The sequence below is a fragment of the Hypomesus nipponensis genome, chromosome 9 (assembly GCF_054491055.1).
Source record: "Hypomesus nipponensis isolate SF chromosome 9, ASM5449105v1, whole genome shotgun sequence".
NCBI lineage: Eukaryota > Metazoa > Chordata > Actinopteri > Osmeriformes > Osmeridae > Hypomesus > Hypomesus nipponensis.
Window position 1 is genome coordinate 22,782,568 of NC_140369.1, and position 21,049 is coordinate 22,803,616.

At 47.0% G+C, this 21,049-nt stretch overlaps 1 protein-coding gene across 1 annotated transcript; it reads right to left on the reverse strand.

Annotated features, from left to right (window-relative positions):
- Nucleotides 1-85: 85 nt before the first annotated feature.
- Nucleotides 86-15,516, reverse strand: setd5 (SET domain containing 5). The gene is given in 26 exon segments (XM_084705073.1): nt 86-2,825; nt 2,980-3,068; nt 3,167-3,294; nt 3,774-4,123; nt 5,568-5,660; nt 6,542-7,021; nt 7,125-7,181; nt 7,328-7,394; nt 7,463-7,610; nt 7,752-7,869; nt 8,085-8,345; nt 8,490-8,858; nt 8,950-9,174; nt 9,414-9,497; nt 9,656-9,831; nt 9,834-9,919; nt 10,122-10,231; nt 10,361-10,478; nt 11,591-11,739; nt 11,979-12,281; nt 12,396-12,434; nt 13,110-13,297; nt 13,424-13,488; nt 13,691-13,956; nt 14,314-14,416; nt 15,420-15,516. Coding segments are annotated over 26 exon segments (4,767 nt in total). The 5' UTR covers nt 15,491-15,516; the 3' UTR covers nt 86-2,201.
- Nucleotides 15,517-21,049: the final 5,533 nt, after the last annotated feature.

A 21,049-nucleotide genomic window follows, 5' to 3' on the forward strand; every position in this document is an offset into this window, starting at 1 on the left:
ACTGAAATCTGTTTAAAACAACAAAATTGCGATAAGTAGGTCTACATGCAGTGATTTGTCCACAAATGAAAACTCAAAACTACAGTTTTCAAAATACATTGCCATCATGAGTATTTTATTATCAAAATGGATTACATCTGTTCTGAGTTTTATCTTTTGGGGGGGGGGGTCCAAATTGTTTCTACTATGCTCTGTAAAAAAACGGAACAGAATCAACATAGAAAATTAAATGTCATCATCAAAAAAAAAAAAAAAAAGCATATGCAACATCTAGTTTTGCATGGACTCCAAGGATGAGCAAAACCGACCCTCTGAACAGATTTGAACATTAGATCCCAACCACCAGTCAGTTGGTCAATCAGACCCAAAAAAGAAATATCATGCGGCAAATGAAGTGTACTATATTTCTTCTTACATGTTTATAACACATCTTTTTTTTTATACAAGTACTTTTGGTTGTACATATGGTTGTTTTTGTTGAGACAAGTTTTATCTGTTTAATTAAGGTGCTGGTAAATTTGGGTCATAAATTCCTCTTGAAGTCCTCTGTCAAACATTCATGTAACAAGTGAGTACCCTTATGTCGATGGTTGGTGGAAGAGGGTTGGCAGGGGGCCAGACAAGTGTCCTGTTGGCTAAAAACAGTGAGTGCCTCTGTCCCCAGCCTTTATGGTCTCCCTTTGTTGTTTCCTGGGATGACAGACATACACTCCTCACAGCCAAATGGTAGGGTCCAAAATTAATTTGTAAATTAGGTCCACTTTTCCATGTTTCATTGCCAGGAGAATCTCCGTCTCCCAGTGCATACACAATGTCATTTACGTTGTCTAAAAGTTCCACTGCAGTGGTCATGGCACATGACTGTAATTATTCTCTCTTGCTTCGTGATGACCCTTATAAAAAATGAGGGTACAGCATTCTGTGAAAAGGGAAAGTTCTCAAAGCAGCACTTGGATAAAAAGAAAACAAACAAGGAGAACACAGCAGCTTTTTCTTTTTTATATATACTGTCCAAACCATCCTGCCCGCCCCCCCCTCTCTTGTACTCTTAGGTGGCATACGGAATGCAAGGATTGGTCAGAAGAAGAGAAAAATATATATCTTCTCAATACATTTTCCAATAAAATGTTATCCTAAGGATTCAAATAGAAGACCCATCAAGAGTAAGGACAATTAAATCATATTCTGCTTCTTAGCGCCATTTTCCCCTGCATTCCAGCACAATAATAGGTTTGTACTTTTACAATGATGACACAGGAAAAAAAAAATCTAAATCTCACGTAAAGTTCATTCTAAATGCTCATGAAGAGCGTAACTGGATTGCAAATAAAATCATATATATTTCTTTTTTCAAAACATGACTGTCTGCAGCACCATGAATTACAAGACCTGTACGTCTCAAGTACAATATAGTAAATCTACTATGAAGTAGTACTAGGCAAAATGAAAACTGAAAAAAGGAGGGAGAGTGTAAAAAAAAAAAAAAAAAGGGGAAAACAAAGAAATTATTGAGAGAAAAAAGTTAAATACAGGTAAAGAATCTTCGATAATTGGCTACATTTGAAAGGTAGCTGGAAATCATATGGAATGAACTAATTATGGAACTCTTGGACTCCCGAGCCCTAAGATGCATCTTTATAACGGATGATAAACACATAAGCTCTAGCTCGTATTTGTTTCCCCTTTCCAACTGAAACACTTATACTGCAGGACAGACTTGGCTGTTTGCCAAATCAAAAAAACTGACAGAAACACAAATCAGCTTGAGAATTTGTCAAACCAGGTACCAAAACAACAGGTACACTTCTTTTTTTCCTTAAATTTTATACAGATACTTAGTCAACGTTACTTGTTGCCTGTTTACAGTCCGTACAGAGCAGGAAAACCAAGGGCAATTTCAAATGACATGATTTCTTTAATAATAATTAAAAAAAACTTTTACATTGCTTTATCCATTGATTCACTGTTGTCAAATGTCAAAGTCCTTGATTTTTTATGTGCAGAATGCAGTAATTCCTTTTTGGAGAAAAAAAAGAACAGAAAAAAAAAAACAAAAAGAATAAATCCATACCAGAAAGTTCTTTAGCTCCCATTAGGTCTGTACATTTCCCCTGCCAAACTCTTTCATACTTGGTCCTCCACAGGTTTTATTGAGGAGGTACAGGACTTCTCGCACACATTCACACAAGCACAGATACACACTAAAAGCTTCCTGACTGTGTCCTTACTCCCGACCCCTGTATAGGAGGGTGCTGAAACTGACTGAGGGCCGGCCCGCGCTGCGGGTAGTGTTGGCCTCCAGAGGCTTGGAGGAGTCTAGATCCCACCTGCAACCCTGCCTGTCCAGGGCTGCCTGGTTTCAGGCTCCGTGGTGCCTGCTGCTGCTGGTTCAGTCTAGAGGCATGGGTCACTTGGACCCCCACAGAAGCAGCCGCACCCAAGTCAGTTTTAGGGAGCCCATGAGCCCTGGAACCAGGGGTAGGAGACAGCCCACTGCTCAAGAGGCTGGCTTTCAGGTGGCTCCCGCTGTACCTATTGGACACATCCATGTTGCTGCTGCTGCTTTGCTGATGGAGAGCACCCCCTGGTGTCCTGGAGGTCCCACATTGGGCTGAGTCTGCAGAGGTGGTCTGTTTGGGGTAGGAGGAAGGGGGGTTTTGGGGCTGCTGGGAGGGGTCAATGTGGGCAGACATGCGGGAGTAGAAGCCCTGTCCAGAAAGAGGTGCAGCCGAGGGACTGTAGGAGCCACGGAATGGAGAGGATGCCGTGCTGATCTGCAGGAGCACCGGACTGTCCGTCTGATGATGGCTTTCCGACAAGGAAGGCTGCAACCCGATAAAACGGGTACAAATTAGAATAGGACACTAACTGATTTGTATCCTTGTGAACACTGTATGGTCTCATATACACAATATACAACATCATTGTATCGGTCCACAACGGTATCTGATATATCTGAGACTTGCAGGTGACACTTGCCTGATGTGTGTAGACAGATGGGCTGTATCTATGTGGACTCTTCATAGGAGAGGCCATGCCCATGGTCTGTAGCTCATACCTATCTGCATCTGGAATTTTGAAAGAAGAAAAAAGGAAAATAAATTAAAAAAAACTAACAAAAAAAAAAACTAACAGGGTTGGTGTGACAGTTGTGACCAAGCTGTACCAGGGTCCTTGTCTGCGTCAGCGCCGCCTAGTCTCTTGGCTGTGCGCTCCATCTTGAGCCCCCCTCGAAGGACTCGCTCCAGCACCCCGTGGTTCTCTCTCAGGCGCTCCACACTGGTGGGCACCATCCTGTGGTCAGAGGAAGGCAGCCCCACATGGTTACACTTGGTCAAGTATGAGGGAAAAGGCACTAGAATCCCAAACTTCAGAAAATAAAAACCTTAAACAAGAATGAATAGTACACAAGGTCCCCAGTTTTTTCAGACAGAGTCACATTTACAATGTAGGGACCCGTCGCGCGCGCGCACACACACACACACACACACACACACACACACACACACACACACACACACACACACACACACACACACACACACACACACACACACACACACACACACACACACACACACACAACTTCCTGAGTATAATCTGGGTGGGGAAGAGTTACCAACCTAGCAAAACAGCATGCGATACAAATATTCCCAACAAATATTCCCACTCCCGTTCTATACATTTCATAGCTAATTATGTTATATTGCCAAGATGGGCATGAGGACGCAAAACAGTTGCATGCATATAAGACAAAACAGGAGTGTGTTTACCAGTGGCTGTTGCCCTGATACTGCTGGCCTGAGGCCTGGGAGGAGTTCTGATGGTGATCCGGTGGGGGGCTGACCTCCTCGATCTGGGCGATGGAAGAGGAGGGGTGGGCGGGGGAGGAGAAGGAGCTGTGTGGGGAGGAGGAGGAGGAGGTCGGGGGCTGCAGGTGTGGGTGGTGGTGTTGGGAGTGGTGGTGGTGGTGGGGGGGGCGAGAGATCATCCCTGGGGACTCAGCCCTGCCGGGGCCCATGGAGCCGGGCCGGGTGGAGGTACCCAGGTGGCTGCCACCCCCGCCGGGCTCCGAGTCCCGGCCACTCCCCTGCTTCCTCTTGCGATACTCAAGCAGAGACACCTGGGGGGAAATGAGCTCTGTCGTCATTTTTCGTTTCCGGTTGGTGCGTTTAAACGATGAGGTCATAAAAAGCTAAAAACCTGCCTTAAAAAGGTTCAACGTCAGCTGTCGTATGGTATGGCGAAATGTGTGGATAACATGCATCCAAATCAGGCATTTCTATTCACCTCAAAAGCACGTTCAATTAGTCTATCTAATATCTGACCAGACTTCAAAAGACCCTACATCTAACTTAAAGAAGATCTCACTTTGTCTTTTAATTATATGCAGGATCTAAACATGGATGGACAATTACTTCATGGAGGACAAAAATGCAATGCAACAACAAAATAGAATTTCAAACAGAGAAAGAAGGAAGTACAATGAGAAGCAATCAAAGTAGCTCTCCCATATGAAGAGAAAACTAAACGGGGTTAATTATGCAAGTGAATCATCTTCATGGTCAATCATATTGCGGCGCGGTCATACTGGTATATGAGAAAGCGCACACGCAGCATTATTACCTTTCAGTTATTGTTAGTAACTCATTAAATGTTGGAAAGAAAACACTACAAGCAACCTTTCATTATCGTCCCCATGACCATCCCCATTAGCAATGCATGAAGCATCACAACATAACAGCAACCATTAAAAAAGAGACAGAAACAAAATGGTAACAAATGGCCAACTTCAAAAGTGAAAAATTCACAACCACAGAGCTCACACCCACATATATATGCACGGGTCCAACTGAGAGAGAAACTGAGAGAAAGAGCAGGCCGGCGGAAATGTCATCATGGCACAGGCAGGCTCAAAGAAGGGCGCGGGGAGAAAAGGAGGAAATGAGGGATCAATGGAGGGCAGGCTGACGAGGGGGTGGATGAGTAGTTGAAGACACCGAAAAGGTCGCGGATGCCAGCTGACATCTGAGGAAACTGGTGGTGGTCAACTTGGCTTCCTCCAACTATTTGTTGCCGAGCATTAAGGCCATGGGATTACCTGCACATTTTGGAGGTGAAGGGTTATCGAATTCAATCTAACGGATGGCCTGTATTTGTATGCCTCTGGATAACCTAGAGGCAAAAGGAAGATGATGGGGGAGGCGGGGGATGGATGGACTCTGAGACAAACCCAGGTAGGCTGAACCCCGCATGAGCGTCAACGAGGTTGCTTGCAGGGCACCCTAGCTGCGTTCAAACCAGAGGGTCAGACAACTCATGTGATGACGCGTTTGAACGCCGCATTTCGGACGGAGTGACATCAAATGGCCCATGGTTGAGTGAATACATTTGAACACATGGGATTTGGTTTCTGGGGGAAGGGGTAGGAACAGTTGGTTGTACGTATGCAGATGCACAAAAAAAAATATATATATATAAAAAAAATTAACAAAACCAAAAAACAACCAACAATACTGACATGCACACTTCTAAGACTGGTAGTCATAAGGGGAAAAAATATTCACCATATTTTGTACTGGCTTGTATTCACTCCTTACTGCTAAAGCCTGGTAATGTGGCTTGTCTGTCAGCAGACTAATGGTGTGCAGGCTGGCTCTCTGCATTGGGAAAAACAGTGGAAGAAAGATTTGGCAAAGGATTCAAGGAGCAAGGCGGGGGAGGGAGCAGGGGGAGTGAGGAAAGGGAGGAGATTGGAAGTTTGGGACAGGGACGGGGGTGAAATCTAACAGAAGAACACAAAATTGTTGGGGCCAGAGCTAAAGCAGGGAAAGAGACAGAATCCACACAGAAGCGATAAAAAGGTGAAAATCTGTTCAGTTGGTCACACGCACGCAGACGCACAAAACCATTTTCTCTTGCTCTCAAACTTTTAAGTTTAACTTTAAGATTATTATCTGCCCATTTTGTTCAGTTTTGTCAACATGACAGTGATTAGGTAAGGCAAATTGCCATATCTAACACTAAGTCGGCGAGGAGTTGTAGTTGAAAAAGTACCATGTGTATAGAGCGTTAACCTTTCAGTGAAGCATATTGCACTCTCATCATCCTCTCACCGTCACAGTTTAGCAATTGTTACGCTGCATGATGCCTTCTACCATACCGCTGTGCATGTTCTTAAAGACCCCATGACATGCTCATTTTGGGATGCTTTTATATAGGCCTTAGTGGTCCCCTAATACTGTATCTGAAGTCTCTTTCCCAAAATTCAGCCATGGTGCAGAATTACACACGCGCATTTTCTCAAACGCGGAGAAGAATACCCAGGGTTTACACATATCGAAATTTCTAGCCACTGGGCGACCAAAGGCAGGCTAGGGGAACTCATATGAATGTTAAATAACTTCCTAAAATGAACATTTCATGTCGTGGGACCTTTAAACATAACCATTTAACTTGGGGAAAAAGTAATCTCCTACAACTTGATTGGCAGTGCCACTCTGACAGTACTGATTACAACAACCCACAATGGTCGACTTGCCTTCTTTTTCTGCGGTGGGTTGCTGGTGTGGGGCGGTGTGTCGCTGTCCGGGTACCCTCCTCCGTAATTCGGCTCGCCATAGGGCGACATGGAGCCAAGCCCCGCCTCCACTGGGAGGCCCTGCCCACCCACGGTGCCGTAGAACGACTCGGCGGGGGAGAAGCTGCCTTCCGACTGGGATAGGCGTCTGTCGGTGGTGGGGTTGCCCAGGTTGGCGTTGAGGGGTGAGCAAGTATAGATCAGGTTGAACTCTGTCCTGAACGCCTGCTCTCGGCTCGGCCCCGCGTCGGGGGGCGTGGCCTGTGTGGGGGTGTGAGAGCCCTCTTCTACAGAGGCGGGTTCCTGCGACTCAGGGGGCGCGCCCCCCCCCAAGAGGGAAAAGTCATCGGGGCCAAGGGGCACGGGGCTCTCCATGCAGGAGGAGAGAGAGAGGTCCGGGAACTGGGGGCGGCCCAGATCAAAGTCTGTCCTTAGGCATGGCTGCAGGCAGGAAGGAGCGAACAAAATAGAAGGGAACACAACATTGTTAGCAAAACTCTAATCAAGGACTCACGAACGAGAGGGAGAGAAAGGGGGGACCTACCTCTGGAGAGATGGACTCTGGCCTATGTAGAGGAGAGGCCTCTGGGGACGATATGTTCTGGAGAGTGGAGCAGCAGGACAAATAAAGTACGGTCAGAGACGGGGTAAACCCACTTCAAACTGCCGTGTCACCACGCGACTCCAGCAAACAGCCTACAACACATGTTCTTCTCCTGCGAGGGATGTGTCTGTGTGTGTCCTTACCTCAAACTGCAGCGGGGTGTTGCAGCGGCTGGTGGGCAGTGAGGGCAGGGGGAGCAGGCCAGGCTGTTGGGCCGATGCACCCCCCCCTCCTCCTCGTCCCCAGGGTAGTGGTGGTGGTGAGGGTGCAGGCCCAGGAGCAGGGCGGCGCACGAGGCGCTCAGCAGCGGGTCCGAAGGCGGGGGCGGCGTGACCGGGGACAGAGGCGGCAGGAGGTGCTCGCTGGGTGTGGCCGAAGCCTCTGAGGCGTACTTTGCCCTCCGTTTCTTGATGGGCGCCGCCAGTTCTGCACGGGAGAGAGACGCGAGACAGTTCACCCCCAATGATGAGTCCGAAAGGTTAGACTGTTTGGAACGACGGCACGCCGCGAGAGAAACGAGAAAGTCGACGACAGAATGTACACGACGTGTATATGATATGGAAGTACCGGTGGAGGGAGGGTTAGGGGTGGAGCTGCTGCTGTTGCTCTGGTGGGAGGAGGTGGACTCTGTGCCGTCCTCCAGGCTAGCCGAGCAGCTCTCATCCTGGGCCTGCTGGATCCATCTCTGAGGGGGCACAATGAGGCGGTTCAGACAAAACCAACAAAGACACCACTCACCCAAACATACAACAACTAGACTGGCTTCAGTTGGGCTGAACCACACACAACATTCCCCGATGCTCTGCCCGAACGTCCTCAGCTATCAAACCCATTCACACACAAACCCAAACGCACACCGAACTGCATTCCTACATTCTCCACTCCCAACATACACAGTACCTTCTTGTAGCAGCCATAGGTGCCGTCCAGTTTGAGGGGCCGTGGGCGGTGGCGCTCCGGGTTGAAGGGGGAGCCAAAGCGGACGTAGTGTTTGGGTGCCGTGCAGATGAGCGGCGGCTGGGACAGCCCGGGCAGCATGTTGAGGGTGGTGGCCAGCACCGTCGGGTCGCTGGTGATGCGCAGAGGGCGCTCTGCCACCCCAGGAGCCTCCTGGGACGCCTTGTCGGGGACCTTGTCGTTGAGCCACTCAGTCACCAAATACTAGCAGGGTAGGGAAAGGAGGCCGCCATTATAGATGGGAAGTTTACCTTCCAGCATTCAAGACTAAGAGTATCATATGCTATTTGCAACAGCTTTGACTGTTTGACCAAAAGGTCAACTCAACACCGACGCCTTCCAACTCACCTTCTTGGTCTTGGGGTAGCGCAGGTTGCCCTTGTTCAGAGTGGAGCTGAGGTCTCCGTCCAGGGGGTGTCCGGCGGTCGCACCGGCGTCCCCTGGGCCAGGCTCGGCCCCGACCGGGCCCTGGGGCCCCTCCTCGGCCGCCCCGCCCCCCTGCTCGGCCGCGGCCTGCTGCTGGGCGAGGGCCTGCCTCTGGCGGCGGGCGCGCTGCGACGAGCTGGAGCGGTAGCGCGAGATGCGGCTCTTGGGGCGGGGCTTGGTGGAGCGGGAGGGCGGTGGCTTCGAGGGGGCAGGGAGATTGGGAGCGCCGGCAGTGGAGGAGGAGGAGATTGGCGTTGACGCTGGGGTCTTGTCAAGCTCAACTGTCGGTTCCTGTGGAGAGAGTTTGAGTTACACTCTTAGTAAAGCAGAAACTCTAACTAAACTAAGAAGAAGAAAAAAGATGACACACATCCCAACTCACAGAGACATAGGTGGTGCGGCGCGTGCTGACCCCCGTCCCCGTGCTGTGAGGCGCAGGGTTGCCCCCTGAGGGGTTCACTGCCCCCTCCTCAAATGGAGAGCCCTCCTGCTTTGCCTCTTCGGCCCCTCCTCCTGTGGAGGCACCACTCAGGGTCGCCCTCCGCTTCCTCTTGTCGAGGTTCTCGAACACGTGCATGATGGCCTCCGCCTTGCGCTCCTCGCGGGTCTGCCGAGACAAGGGATGGACAAATAACGAATGAACAATTTTGCATTTTCCCAACAGATCACATTTTTACTACCAATTTCAAGAAAAATTAAGTAACAAATATGTATTGAATGAATAAACAGATATACTCAAAGATATGAGATTTGCACCATATGGGTATTTTGAATACATGATCAATTGTATACATTGTATAATTGAGTCCTTTAGAATGTATTGTTTATATATAGTGTGGTACGTACTCGCCGGCTGGACATAAGTAGGCCGTTTTCGTCCAGCTCTCCTTCCAGCCCTTCTTCCTGTTTCACCCCATCTACAATGCCCTCCTGAACACCAACAGACAGGAACAAAGAAAACGAAAGATCAAATGTTAAAGTCAAATATCCACCTCCAGCTGTTCGTCGAGGCTGACATGGTTACGCGTGTACAACAGCCATGCTAGTGACGCGTGTACAACAGCCATGCTAGTGCCGCGCGCACACACCTCTGGATCGCTGCCTCCACGCAGCTCCTGGGCCTCCCCGGTCTCCTCCGGGGGCAGGGTGCTGTCGTCAGACGTGGCCCCGGGCCCCACGCCGCCCTCCATCTCTTTCCTCCGCGCCTTCCGCCGCCGAGTCTCCGCCCCCGCCAGGGAGGACGGAGGGGGCGGGGCAGGGGGAACAGGAGATTCTCACGGGGGCTCAGGTTGTGCTTCTGCACGGGGCAGTTTTGGTTGCCCTTTTGGCAGGCGCAGTCTACCTTGTAGTTACTGTAAGTTGGGAAGAAGAGGGGAGGTTGTGTATGGCACATCCACACATCCTACTGCTACAAAGTGGAAAACTATAAATGAACTTTTAGTACTTAAGTATTATGTACATGTATTTTACATATCCACAATACATAATGTAATATGTATAATGAGTATACCAATTAAATTCAGTGGGGGCAAAATATATATCTTAGTGACTAACCAGCTGTTGAACTCGTAGTCAAAGCCAATAGTGACCTCCGCGTCTTTGGTGATCTGAGTAACAGCATAGATACACAAGTGGATCATGCCCTCTGCGATCATGTGACGCACCTACAGGACCAAAAGCAGACAGATTAGTTCATGGTGATTCCCAAACCATTCAGGTAGGTAAAAGAGCATTTGTCGTGGACCTCAACTCTTCTATCAATAATATTATTTGTCAGTTCCAAGATGGCTGACCTCGGCATTGGGTGTACAGGACCTCCTGATGAAGCGAGCGTCGTTTCCAAATGTCCGTGCATCAACGCACATCTCTACCTCGTTGAACTTGGAGTAGAAGAGAATGAAAGGGTAAGGCCTATGAGAAAGACAAAGAAGGGTTGGTTATAATCACAGTGGCACCTACCTGAGCATTACTGGATTCAAATAATTAAATGCTAACTCGACTCGGGTCACTCCCAGGCATATTGTCATGGTTACCAAACTATCCTGATTCAATTCAGTCAATTTACGGTTCTTCATTTGTAACCTTTTAGTTGTACCTGTCAGGGAATTTACACTTTTGGAATATTGTGGTTTTGAGACCAGTTGAAAAACCAGATATTCTTCTCAAAATGTTTTGTCATTGATTTACTCTCTACTATTTATTCTGTACAGTCTATTGTAACTTGTAACTCAACATGGCTGAGTCCTGATCAAAGAGAGCAAAACTGGCAGCAAATTTTGGGGGGGAAATGTCAAAATGCTCATCCAGACAACATCACTGCACTCCGTTGGACTATAAAAAGGAAACCTGCAAAATATGAGCTTTACAGAGTGCCCGGTTCTTGAGATAATCATGGGACACTCGCTGCCCTCAAATCCCATTCAAAATACAGATACAGAGATACACATGCGCACACACACAAAGATTCCTGGCATTATTAGAGAGATTATTCCAGTTTAAATGTACACACAGAACAGTAACGCTCGTGTATGTGTATGTAATTTAGTTTGTAAAAAGCTTTATATTATATTAAAATCACATTTAGGAATGTTCTCAATAGCTATTGAGTCAATATGAATCATTCGGTCAATTTGAATTAGGTTTTGAATTTGTTTTCGGGACCCCTTACAAAATCTTTTAACTTATAGGTCTTTCGTCTGAGCAGTATGAAACTTTGCACACCCCCTGTTGTCATTTAGTGGGAAAAAAGTCATCCAAAGTCTAAGATCTCTCTATAGTGGATTGTTCCTTCTTTTGTGCTTAACTTCTACTACTGCTGTGAACATTTGTGAACTGTGTGATTTTTTCCTTTCAACCTGAATCAACGATATGCACGTACTCACTTCAGCACCTGTTGATGTAATTTTAGTCAGAAATTCCCATTTAGGCACCCTGTTGCATCAAATGAAATACAATGTATATATTTTTGCCTAAGAGATCAGAGGCTCTGGAGTTGCAGTTGTGGCAACTAAGTTGCATCTTACTTTTTAAAGAAGTGTCCGTTGACCTCAAATTGCTGTTTGAGCATGACCTTGCCCCGGTACTCGATAATGAGTGTGTCTGGCTGCAAGTCCTTGGAGGCCCGCAAAATCTTCCTGTGTTTCTGCACGCGTGTCACCCGCCCCAGCTGTAACTTGTATGAAGATGTGTAAACAGGTTATTATCTCAAACTCAAAATGGGGAAGTTGTCATTGTAATCAATGTCATTGAATTTTTATATATATTTGACCAAAGTTTTCCCACAACTCTTACAAAACCTTTTACGGTTTAGAACAATTTCAGGGTTTAGAAAAAAGAAAAAAGTGGCAAGTGAAAAACGTACAATCCTACAATCCCAAACATAGACAAAACACACAAGCCATACACACACACCTGCATCTCAGAGCCCAACACAGTGTTGTTACACGCCAGCTCCGTACGGTTGATGGTGTCCATCATGTCCGCCGACGCTCTGACCTGCCCCTGGGGCGACCGCGTCACAGACTCGTTCTCTGCTCCAGCGGTGGCGTTTGTGACCGTGGTGTTGGCGGCGCGGTGCAGCTGGAGCAGAGTCTGGACATCGGCGCTGTACTGGTTGGCCAGGGCCTCCTCATACTGGTCTGTCCACTGGCGGATCTTAGACTCCCAGCCCTCGGCCGTGTTCTCGTCAACCTGGCTGGCCTCTGTCGTAGAGTTCTGGGGGGGGGGGGGAGTGAAATGCAGGTTTACCATTTGCCGACAGAAAAGCTTTGACATTAAAAAGTGTGATGGGGATTTGTAATCACATTTCTGTCAGAACTACTACCCTACCTTCATCCTCATGGACTTCCTTGAACCCTCCCTAAAGGCCTGTTGAAAACCCCCCCCCGAAAAAAAGAGTATGTTAAAAAAATATTTTAAAAATAAAGAAAAACATCAAATTCAATAGCATTCAAATGTTAGCTACAGAGTGAATATCATTCTCCTAAAAATCTCTCAAATCTTACATTTTCTACTCATTTTAACTGAGAGGCAATAATCTAGACCGACAAGCTATGGGTGCAAATTTTAGCATGCTAAGCCTTTTTCCTTTGGCCACTGGCGATATGCTTAGCACTTACTGTATGGAATGCTGTTAGCACTCTTGGCCGTTTTCAACACCGCAATATTTAGCACAATGGGTGGTTTTCAACTAGCTCCACATTTAGGCCCAGTTAGCGCCTGAATTCCTGCTGTATCTGGCACCATTTGCCCAACCCAGTGTTAAGCACACTAGGCATGTGTCCAGGAAGTGCACTAAGCATGCAGCAAAGTCTTACCACCTACCTAGAAGTGCATTAGACTTGGTAACAGTTTGTTTAGCTCTTGTAGGTCACTTAGTGATAGCTTAGATGCCAGAACAGCATTATAGCAATGCGTCTTTTTTACATTTGGACTCTTTGGACCATCTTTACAGTCGCTTTGAAGCTGTTAGCGGTAAACCTGACTAACTACCCCGTATTTCTTTAGCGCCCCCTAGAGCTCCACCCGCCTAGCGACCCCTACCTTCACCTTCTTGCCCTTGGGTGCTCCCCTAGCCTTCTCTGTACTCTTCTTCCTCTTCTTGGACTTGTTCCTCTTGACGCGGTTGACCGTGAGGGTGATGCTGGTGGGTGTGTGCTGGGTGGCTGTGTAGGACACCGTGGCGGGGGACACCTCCTCGTCGCCACTCTCTGTGGCGCTGCTCTCACCCACTGGAGGGGGGAAAGACAACAGGAAACAGAAAAGATCATCAGCTTCAGCTTAACTACAGCGCTGCATCATCTTGAATTCTGATGCACACTTGGGTTCTGCCGTTTGATGCTCATCTGTGACCGTACCTGATACATTTTCAGGTTTCCTGCGCTGGCCCTCAACACCTTTTCGTCTGTCCAAACCCCTGAAACTATCAAGACAAGGCTACACGTCAGCTAACAGCATAATAACTGTCCGCTAAAATACACTCAACACAATATTGTCAGATACACAAAACACACTTTGAACACAAAATAATCATTACATTTATTGCGTGTTACATCAAATTTCTTGCACGTGGACACTAATAAACAAAAAGACAAACACAAGTTCCAAAACGGCCACATGTTCACCTGCAGCTCTCGCACTTGATGAGGAAGCCATCCTGCGTCAGGCTGCAGTGGCACCAGCTCGCCACGCCACCATCCTCCTCCGAGGAACTGTCGCTGTCGGCCGAGTTCTCCTCGTCGCGGTTGGGGTGGTAGCGTGGGCCGCGGGCCACGCCGTTGAGCTCCACCCGGGGGATGATGGTTTGAGAGAGCGGGGAGGCGGGTGGGGTGGGGGGAGGGGGCGCGCCATAGTTGTGATCCTGACAACACACAACGGAAGACTGTTGCATCTTCAAACAACGGGTGTTCAGGCAACAAAAAGAAAGAAGGGAAACGGAAAATGGAGACGAGTGAAAATGAGGACCAAAAAAAGGTACCGTGAAACAACACAGCTGTTTACTGGAATAACGGAAGGCGTGTCATTATTCGTCATTAAAAAACTTTGTTTTATATTTCACTGAATTCCCTTGCTTCTGTTTGTTCACTACACAAAGCTTGGAATGGTATTGGCAACTACATGGATAAATGCACATATTCACGGTCGACAAAACGTATTCATAAGTATTTCACAATGAAAACCTACTGAATGCATGAGTGATACTGAGGTACAACAGAAAGTGCAGTAGAAGAACAGGTTTTATACTCACAGCATATGGTAGTCCCCGATACCCATGACTTTGTGCACTCCCACAGCTATGATTGGAGTAGGTTTTCTCGTTCACGGCAGGGCTTGCTTCCACGGACTCAGGGCTGAGTCACAAAAGAGACATCAAGTTTGTGAGAAGCACAACAAAAGACATGCCAACTGCTAGAAGTAGTCCCTTAAGCTGACCTAAATGTGAACAGAAAGTGAGACCCAGAATCCTAATGAACAGTAGGTGGCACCATAGACCAAACTAGGAGCACAGAAGACGCAGGGGAGCATGGGAGGGTTGCAATTCAGGAAAGGGAATGTTAGCCGCCATGATGTTATGCAACTCGCGCTGCCCTTTTTGCAGAGGTTTTGACAAATTATGACCCCCCCCCCCGTCTTTAGCTAACAAACTCAGTCCTGCGTAAAGCGCGATGCGTTGCAATGTCAAACGGTCCGGACACAATGTTAGATCCGAGGTCTAGATATAATAAATGTCAGCATGTCTTATTTTTCTCACGTGAATTTCCCCCACCCCTACCTAGAGAACTTGATTTCTAAGAAATATGGCAGACGCGGAAGGAAGGATAGGAGGTGGTGGGGGGAGGGCACCCAAAGTAGCAGCATTCCTCAGAGCCCCAGTCATGTCGTCAGGCTAAGGTTACCTATGGTACAATTGATAGACCTTTGTTACCCTGTGCTGCATTGTGGTTGGCTACTTCCTTGTTGACTGTTCAGCCATTACAGGACTCTAAAGGAGTGCTCCTTGCTTCCTTGTCTTGAGGTTTGCACTATTCTGTCTTCAATGGGAGGGATTAGGACTACGTTTGAGACCATTAAACCTTGTTATTCATTACCCTGTTCCAGGGAGGCAATGGAAGGATATTCAGACAGTGCTGAAAGGTTGGCCTACACTCAAATGGGGAATGGTTTCTTCCCAGACTCCCTGCTTGTCTGCCCCACCATCACGCAATATTCCTCCACTCATTGGGTCTTGCTTGTGGCCTCAGTCAACTGTCTGGGGACGTGCAGATAATAACAGTCCACTACTACTACTCAAATTGATCAAACACGACCCCAATCACAAGACTGTTAAGCCATGTTTGATGGAACGCTACTCACTCTGATCCAGCAGCCATATCTGAGTAAGACGTTTCTGGTGTGGTGACTCCCAGTGCGATTACTATGCTCATGACGTCCAGCCACAGCAGAGCATGAGAGAGGGGGGGGGGGGGGGGGGGGGGGGGGAGGGGAGAAGGGAAGGGAAGGGAAAAAAGGGTAGGAGGAGAGGAAAGGGGAGGGAAGGGAGGGGAGGGGAATGGGGGGGTGTGGACGATCACGGGGTCCGAACTGCAGCGACTGACCACTCCAGGGGTGGGGCGCCGCAGAGCCGCAGGCGACGGCTCACGGACATGGGGAGACCTGTTGGAGAGGTTAGGCAGGCGTCAGTTGAGTGGGCTAGTGCGTACACACACACACTTTAACATTTCATGCAGAGAAATAGTAATGGAACCACCACCGGGTTTGCTACACATGTGTACTGCTAACATAAAATGTCAGTCCTCAGCTTTTTTTTTTTTTTTTTGCTGCCAGAAACATCTTTAGTGCCACACGAGAGTACAGTATAGCTTTGGCAAAATGAGACTGACACCAGAAGCAAGATATGGCTAGATATCAAGTGTTATCAAGTAAGCAATTTCCTAATGCAACATAGATCTTTTCACTTTCAACGGCTCAGCTTGTTCCAAAATAAAATGGCTGCGCACCTTTTACAAAGCTCTCCTATTGGCTTGTGTTTAAACATTACAAATATGAATTAGACCATGGGAGAAGCCTAATATGGGTACCAGCGGACAGGAAACAAAAAGAGATAATGCTTGTGAGCGTCCTTGTTTCGGTTGAACGACACCTGCCCAGAAAAGATAAGACATAGACCAGTGGAACCACACAGTCCAAGAGGACTGTTTCAAAAGGGAGCCGATCGGTATCCCATTCAACAAACCAAATGTGCTGAGTCACGTCGCTATGGATTCTGTATCGAGTATTAATGCAACTGGAGTTTTCGCCTGCCCCACCTACAGTGGCAGCCTCGCTATGGGCCTGTTGCGACAACACGGTCTCCTACCCCATACAAAGGTTTCCATTCGCTGGATAGAGGGGGTATTCAGAGAGGGGAAAAAACAACAGAGACAGATCCCTGTGCCATTTGCTGTCCACCCCCTCCCCTCCCCGACAGGACGGGCTTATCTGTCCTCGGGCAGGCTGCAGTACTAAGGAGGACCAGCGGGGGCCGTTTCCCTCACTAGACGGCATATGAGAGCAAAAGGACGAGACAGAGAGAGAGACAGAGAGAGACAGAGAGACAGAGAGACAGAGAGACAGAGAGACAGAGAGAGAGAGAGAGAGAGAGAGAGAGAGAGAGAGAGAGAGAGAGAGAGAGAGAGAGAGAGAGCGAGAGAGCGAGAGAGAGCGAGAGAGAGCGAGAGAGAGCGAGAGAGAGAGAGAGAGAGAGAGAGAGAGAGACACAGAGACATAACGACAGAGCGGGTGAGTCATCCAGCATCAGGCTCGGCCGCCATGTCATGTGATCGCACATACTGCTGGGACACTGACCCACGCTCATCCTCTGTGTCTCTCTGTCTGTCTTTCGCCGTCTCACCTGCCCTCCCAGTCCGAATGGTCCGCCTGCTGAAGAGGAACCCGGTTTGTCCAAACGCCGTCATTCACATGCTCCCGAAAGACTGAGGTCATCTCAGGGCCATGCACAATGACTGGGAACACAGAGCCACACGTGCACATACAGGGCGACGTCTAGATACCACCGGACAAGGCAGGGGGTGGATTTCACACGCACAAGCAAACAAACAGGAAATGATCCAAACAAAACATCTACAGAGAAGTCTGTCCTGTAGCTAGACTAGAACAAAGTTTGAAGATGTAGGTCAAACTATAGTAACTATTGGCAAAAACAGCTCTGAGATGCATGGCATTTAAAATGCTGTCTCCTAGCTACAGTGGCTGGCTTGCGTTCACAGTCGATGGTTACTACCACTAAGGCAACAACAAGGGTGGCTAGCGACTAATAATGTCAAGGTCAGTTGACCCTGGGCATTGTTGCACTGAATAGAATTGGTGTAGCAGGACCACAGGCAAATAATAATCAGCACAGGACCAGGTTTAGGGAATAGGTGTGGCTCACAACCTGTTTTTATATCTCTATAATGCTTTCTCTGTTATTCTTGAAATGGGACCATTAAAATGACCCAATGGCCATCGAAACAATATTAAAAGGTGGGTTATTTAGGACATCAAGATCTGCAACTCTTACTTTCCGTTTTTACTCCTGAGTCCCCATTTTATCCTTTGCATTCAATATAAGAATATCCAGACTTATGTCTACGACATTCCCTGCTGTATAGTGTTCAACACCCCACCCCCCAGAAATGTTGCCTCAGTCCAATTATGGAACAGACAAGTTCTGGTTATGTAACAGACGGCAAGGTCACAAACGGGCAACGACAGTGTGACTGAACGCTAGTGCTAAAAAAGAAAAAAAAGGAAACTTCGAGCTCATGGGTGCACACTATTACAGAGTAAAGTGCTTAGTCAAGCAACTTGACTTGTTAATGGCTCTGCTACTGTACCAGTGATCCATTTTAGTGACTAAAATAGCTAGTTGCTACAAAGCCACAAAGGGAGTTCACTCCTGGGCCTCTTCCAAAACAACCAGACAGTGAACTGGGAGGTTGATTCCATAAGTAGAAGCAAAGCTTTTCTTTACCTTTCCCTCTCTCCCTAGTTTGCTCCCAGGCCATGAATACTGGGCTCAAATTACCGGCAGACTCAACAAAGTCTGTTCACTTCCCTAGAACAGGGGCCATTTTGGAAAGGAGTCTGAGAGGGACACAAAATGAACAGCAGAGAGGATCCCCTCCCTCCCTCCCTCCCTCTCATCCCTTCTTATACCCCTCTCCAATTCCTTCCTTTCCTCCCCCCTCCCTTTTCCTTTCTCTCTCTAGACAGGGCTGAGCTCTGCTAGACACAGTTGTACCATTGTGTCATGAATTATTTGATCCCTTTTTAATATTTAAATGATTCACATGCTCTGGTGTCCCTGGAGTGACATAGTGTATGTGTGTCATCACCATGGGAAGGAGGAGATGGTCGTGTGTGTAAATACGTAGACGGCGCACCAACAGCAGGCAACCAAGACAACAGTACACTGTACACAGCTCTGAAAAATAAAATACCAAAGAAAATAAAAACTAATAATTATAGCTATAGCCCCCTATAAAACAAAATATCTTGGATAGTTAAAAACCCCAGGAAAAATTAACCAGGACGAAATAGTATATTAAACTTAAACAAAATGGAGGGGGCATTTATTTATTTTTAACCATTAAACACTGGTGATTTGTCTGTCAACGTGGTTACATGGATTTGAATTACTGGCTTATTTGGACTGAAATACAATGATCCCTTTCTTGTAAACACCTTTGTTCGAATAATTGCGGTCCAACTACAATCCGATCGACACCCCGAGATAACTCGATCCGAGTTGGTTGTAGTGTTGTGTCGTTCGTGAACGATTCGTTCATTTTAAACGAATCCTTATAAGGACTCGGGAGTAACGAGTCCTCTCAACGAGTGATTCGTTCATTTCCCGACTCGGTCTTTCTACGAGTCTTTGGATCATTTTTCACGTGACTTGCATCGGCTCTGTAGCTAGAGGAAACGAACGATTCGTTCATTTCCCGACTCGGTCTTTCTACGAGTCTTTGGATGATTTTTCACATGACCTGCATAGGCTCTGTAGCTAGAGGAAACGAACGATTCGTTCATTTCCCGACTCGGTCTTTCTACGAGTCTTTGGATTTTTCACGTGACCTGCATAGTGACCTGCATAGGCTCTGTAGCTAGAGGAAACGAACGATTCGATCATTTCCCAACTCGGTCTTTCTACGAGTCTTTGGATCATTTTTCACGTGACCTGCATAGGCTCTGTAGCTTGAAATGAACGAATGACCCCAAAAAAAAAAAATCTTTTTACTGAACGAGATTCAAAGAACCGAATCAGTAAAATGAACCAAACTTCCCATCACTAGTTGGTTGATAATTCGGACATCGCATGCTTGTAAACGGTGAATTGGGCTATGAACTGGACTTTGCGTCTTTGCGCATGCCTGAGATCCTGCCGCCCTCCCTCCCAGGTCGTGACCTGGTCACCTGGAAGTTGAAAAAGACGATAAATTGTCGCTGCCGGGAGCTGCCCCGGCAGAAACAAACAAAGCGAGCCAATAGTGCCGTTTGCATTCGCAGTACTCCTATTGTCATCATGCATGAAATGTAGAGGGACGTAGCTTCACCTTGCTCTCCGTCTTTCTCGAAATGTTGATGTTGTTGTTGTTGGTAGTGGTGAAGAGGTCAAGCACAAAGGGCTGTATCACCACTAGTTGTAATGAAAACAGCGCCACGTATCGTACTGGGATATGACATGCTTTCGGCCAATGATTCGGTTTATTCACTGCCATATATATTCGGATAATAGCAGTTGCCCCAAAAAATAGCGTTGTCCGAATAAAGCTAGATTCAAATTGATACCATCTTGGAAATGTAGTGACTGAGTAGCTTCCACTACCTGCCTTTGGTCCCTTCCCCCACCACACACAGCCTATTCAAATACCCTAGAAATACACTCACAAACACACACTCGCTTTTCTATTTGAGCGGTCTGGAGAGTCCATTGTAATACACTGTCGAGCAAACCTGCCTCTAAGCAACACCAATGTGTCAGTTCAGACTCCTCGCCGTCTGTGGAGATTACACTCGCTCCCTCACTCACAACCCCCACACAAATCCTCAGGGAGTCCAGCCTACGTGACGTTCTATCTGGGACGTGGACGCGCTGTTCCCTGCCAAGTGTTGGTTACATGAACAGAAATTAAGTCCTATCAAGGAGAGATACAACGTAATAACAGATGCAAAGGTAACAAGATGTAGGGTGGCACAGCCCCCAAAACCTTCCTCTTTACTTTCCTTCAAATCAAAATGTTCCCTAAAGTAACTACACAATCTAAATTGCGTTGACCACAGTGGCCTTCTGCACACAGGAAACAGTTTTTCTACACACCACAACCAACCCCATGTCCCCTAAACCCAATTACAAAGCAGAATAGCAGTCTAGATCAGATATGGAGACAGGACAGCCTGCCAACAGGAAGTAAACATCTGATAGAGTAACGTTGAGGATGATTCTAATGGTGCTACGTGAACAAGGGACCAGGCAAATCCTTATACGGTCAATTGTTCTCAGGCCCATCTTTTGCTCTCAAGTGACCCTCCTACCATACTGTTTACCTCTAACCAGCTGGCTCAACATATTAACGCATGGCATTGTTGAAGTAGAACGTTAAATTACAATCGTTCAACATGTTGCCCACCCATACTAGGTTGACTTCTGAAGAGAATAGGGATGTAAAGATACACTGAGGTCACAATTTGATGCAATTCACAATTATTTATTATTAGATTTTTTAACTAATGACATTGATGACAAATTGACTAAAATTGGTTAATTTATTTCTGAAGATAACTAACAAAGATTATATATATATATATATATATATATATATATATATATATATATATATCAAATTCAAAGATCCCTTTTTATTTCAGAGGTAGGGAATAAACTATGCAAAACTATGTATTTTTCATTTTCTTTGTAAAAGTGAAGCAGAAAATGTATCCTT